This window comes from Austrofundulus limnaeus, unplaced genomic scaffold, assembly GCF_001266775.1.
Source record: "Austrofundulus limnaeus strain Quisiro unplaced genomic scaffold, Austrofundulus_limnaeus-1.0 Scaffold271, whole genome shotgun sequence".
Taxonomy (NCBI): domain Eukaryota; kingdom Metazoa; phylum Chordata; class Actinopteri; order Cyprinodontiformes; family Rivulidae; genus Austrofundulus; species Austrofundulus limnaeus.
This window is the reverse complement of record NW_013952673.1, coordinates 60,646-64,919: the sequence shown is the minus strand read 5'-3', so window position 1 is coordinate 64,919 and position 4,274 is coordinate 60,646. Positions and strand designations below refer to the sequence as shown.

The following is a 4,274-nucleotide window of genomic DNA, read 5'->3' as shown; positions in this document are numbered from 1 at the left end:
ATATATATACTGTATATGTATATATATAATTTTTATATGATTATATTTGACAGATTTATGATCAATTATTCAAGGATTGCATTGTTGAATTATTCATTTTTTGATCCTTTTTGAGTGGAAGCTTTACATAAGGCCTCTGAGCTTTTGCTTCTCACTGCAAAATGATTTGTTTTACCTGAGAAACATGATCTGTGTTTTTATCATCCAAGTAAATTGAACTATATCATGAGATATTTTGCTAACAATAAATACATGCAAACCTAATATTTGGTGACAACCTCAGTGAGGGTGCAACAATTTTCAGAAATACATCTATTGCATTTTTTAGCCAATATTTTTCACATATTTTTTTATTATTAGTATGTGCAYGTTTGTTATTTGACTTATTTTAATCTCTTTTTAACTACTATAATGCGATAGTTTCACTAAACTTCGGTGCTGTTTTACTACATGCACCTTTTAAAAAGAATGGCGTCTAACTCAAATTGATGCATGACGCTAATATTTAACCATGGGTTTACCTGCAAAGTGACGCTTCCTATATTGAAGAGCAGAGAGATGAGGAAGAGGAGGATGAAGGTGAGCGCCGTCGATGTCATGTTATCCTGCTCTGCCTCCGTGGGCATGTTGCTTGTAGTTTCAAACGGGATCTCTGGTGCCAGCAAAGCAATAAATTCATTTAGTCAAACGACATTTCAATCCCAGTTCTTGAAAAAAAATGAACATTTGTGTTTTTTTATAAGACGCTTAGATAAACGAGAGGATTTTATTCCTAGTTGAGTCAGCTTAGGGGCTCTGCAGGGATACTGACTTGCCTATGTGAGGCTCTAACATCGGTGTGGCTTGTGAGACTTGACTTGTGAATAAATATTTCATGGTTTGACGAGGAGCAACGTCTTGATTTGGGAGCAAGACCCAGTAGAATAAAAYGCAGGCAACACAAAGACAATTCAAACTGTTAGCTCTCAGAAGCAAATAAGACGAGCAAACAAGTTTTTTTTTTCTAAAGAAAAAAGTTGCCTAATGATGGTGAAGTAGTGAGGGAAATGTGACTCAGGATCTAAATAAGCTGCTCAACATCAATATTGAGCTAAAGGACCGGCCAAGTAAAGACAAAACTGGAAAGCGACAAACATTAACACAGTTAACAAGTGTTTTTTTTTTATTTTGATTTTTAATTTGCATCAAAAACACACACACAATGTCATATCACAAGCAACAAACATCAAACAAAGAACAGAAGACGCAGTGACACAAATCTACTAGGTCTTGCACACGTTGGGGATGTTCAGGTTGACCAGGTTGGTGCTTTCAGAGGTTCTGTAGCCAATGGATCTAACTGATCTTGAGTCATTTAGAGATTCGTGGTAAACAACACAGCTGTAAGCCATGTCAGGCTGTCTCCAGTCCTCCAGGGGGATGGTCATCTGGCTGTAAACATAATAAGATCCGTTGTTTTCTAAAGGGTTCGTGGTGTTGAACTCGTATTTTGAGGCTGCGTTCTCGTCGTCCACAAGCCAAGCCACATAAACCTCACGAGGAAAGAAGTCTTTCACATAGCAAGTCAGGGTCACCTCCTCTTTTCTAGTTTGTTCTACTGGAGGCAACATAAACACGGAAGGACGCTTCTGAGAGGCACCTGCAAGAACGTGAGAACAGTTAAAGTCTGGGACACAAAACACCGAGAAGAGAATTCTCTCTCAAAGTGTTTGCTGGACAGTTTCCCTACCACTAGCTCGTTTATAAAGTTTCTTAATGGGTTCCTCCAAGTCGTTATGATGAACGGCACAGCTTCGTTCAACTTTCCTACTCCATTCATCGTAGGTGATGTCGAGTTCCAGTATGTGTGCTTTTGAACTCTTTCCACTTTCCACCAGGTCTAATTTGTTCTCATCCTCCCAAGCCAACTTAAATGTGCCCTTATCAACCGTGACTTGGCATATTAATTTTCCCTTTCGATACACAAACATGTCCTCGTTTGTGGGCTCAATGATCTGTATGTCCACATTTGGTCTGTCATTCCCACTTACTGAGAGAAAAACCAGCAAACAAGAATGAAACATCTGTTTGGAAAACAACTCAAACGGACAATAAAGCAAGCAAACAAACAAACAAAACAAAAACAAAAACAAGTCTTACCAGTGCATTCTTTGACTTGCACAGTGTCATTCTTAACAGCAGCAGTGCTTTTTCCTTTCCCCTTAAACACACACATGAATTTATCCTCCGGATTCACTTCATCTTTCTTCATCGTGAGCAGGTTGGCGGCGCTGTACACAGTCGTTCCGTTGATGTTTTTTCTTTCAGATGACATGCTGATTTTGTCTATGCTGCTTTGATCGATAACCTCATCATCTTTCATCCATGTGAACTCAAAGGTTTTTGGTGAAAAATCTTTGGCAAAGCAGGAGAAGGAAACCTCCTTATTTTCCTCATCGACGGAGGAAGTCAATGTAAGAGTAGGCAACTGATAAACTGGACCTGAAAGACAAACACAATACACATATATATGTCTGCGGAAGCAAAGAATCACACATATATATATGCAGAAGCCTTAGTAAACAATGTTTTATYGTGTTAATGTCATCAAAAATGAATAAATGGTTCTAATAATAGGCTTATATCTTTCATGTCATGTCTGCATCGTATGCACTTAGTATGCCTTGTTTATAAGGTGCATAAACAGACCAAAGAAAGCTGCTATCATCTTAATCTTAAAATAAATTAACGGCAGAGCTTTTAATGCTCACTTCTGCATATACATTTACTGGCAAGCGAACGCAGAGTGATGCGAATGTTAATTATATTACTTATGAACAGAGAGAAAACAAAGACAGGCAGTGGTAAAAAAAAAATGGAGGGTTATAGGTTATAGGATAGGAAGAAGCAAAATGCACCACTATGACAGGAGCAGAAGACAGAAAGACATTAATGAAGTTTCAAAAACAGCAAGAAGTTTAAAAAAAACAAACATTTACAATAGATACTGATACTTATTCCACCTGCTTTACCCTACCGGATATAGAGATGGAATGTATTYAAGCATTTGCCCCATTTAAGCATTTTTCAGGAGTTTAAAATATTTTCCTTTAAAGAGTRAAACTAATTCTGGCTCTCTGTTGTACATTTCTCATAATGGTTTTTAATCGTAATTATTTGTATGAATATTATGCAGAATTTAGGTGATACGATTTCACTTATAATATATGTTAACACATAAGTGTTTTCTTATAAATATTAAACTGCAATTAAAGATAGTTTATTAGAAGTGATAATTTTTTGCTCACTGGTTAAAGCTGCAGTAAAATCTAAAAAAAAACAATGATCTAAGACTTTTGTATTTTACACTGTCTGATGTCCAAAATAAAAGCCAATTACTAATTACCATGTTCATTTGAAGTTATTTTAGTAATAAATAATACATTTTGTTTAAAATTAATTTGTTGAATGATTAATAAACAAAAGACACATGCAAACCATTTACAATTTAAAATAAATACTGATTACTAAAGGATATAAGACTTAGCATGAGGCTTACTTGGTTTCACCATTGCACCACTTCCTTGCCCGGCTGCATGRTTTGCAATACATTCGAAAGGCTTATTTGCGTCCCAGTCCAGCTTGTTGACTTGAATTTGACTGATTCCCATGTATTCACTGCCTTTCTGCATTGAAGGGTACGTGATGAAGTCCGTCAAATCGGTGGCGCCTTGTTTCCAGGTGAAGGTCAGGGCAGACGGGCTGAAACCGGTGGCAAGACAGCCCAGAGTGACCTTGTCTTGGCCCTCAGAATCACATGGCATCAGAGGAAACACGGTTGGCTTCGTTGAAGTTGCTGAAAAACAAGAAAAAAAAAATCATTAAAACACCTTCAATGACTTTTCATAACACACAAAACATTTTTCATTAAAATGAATCGATAAGTTGAATCAGTAATGTAAAATAAACAGCACATAGTCCAGTTCAAACGTCGACACTTCAGCCCCTTCATAGAAAAATCTTTATGATTTTCCATTCCATTGATTTTGTGTTTTCTGTTTAGTCAACCTACTTTTTCTTTATTTCAATGTTTAAGGGTGAGATTTTCCAAGTTCTTACCTGATGAAACTGTTAACATTGCACGTTTTCACCTTTTAGTCAAAAACAGAGTTACAAACTATTTACCATAAAAAATAAAAGGGCTAATCTCTTCATAGCAAAAAACAAACCTTGATATTGGTTTACTATTGTTTTAAAATAAATGTAAACTACTTAAAACCTGCAAAACTTCATCC

The 4,274-nt window shown here is 36.3% G+C and overlaps 1 protein-coding gene across 1 annotated transcript in view; it reads right to left on the bottom strand.

Moving 5' to 3' along the window:
- The window catches only part of LOC106526307 (uncharacterized), a 44,114-nt gene that overhangs the window by 16,097 nt on the left and 23,743 nt on the right, over positions 1 to 4,274 (bottom strand). Inside the window, exons 5-8 of the mRNA XM_014020885.1 lie at positions 3,539 to 3,835; positions 2,140 to 2,481; positions 1,730 to 2,029; positions 1,274 to 1,639 (exon numbers count right to left, since the gene is read on the bottom strand). Coding sequence (XP_013876339.1) covers positions 1,274 to 1,639; positions 1,730 to 2,029; positions 2,140 to 2,481; positions 3,539 to 3,835 — 1,305 coding nt within the window. The remainder of the gene's footprint in view (positions 1 to 1,273; positions 1,640 to 1,729; positions 2,030 to 2,139; positions 2,482 to 3,538; positions 3,836 to 4,274) is intronic.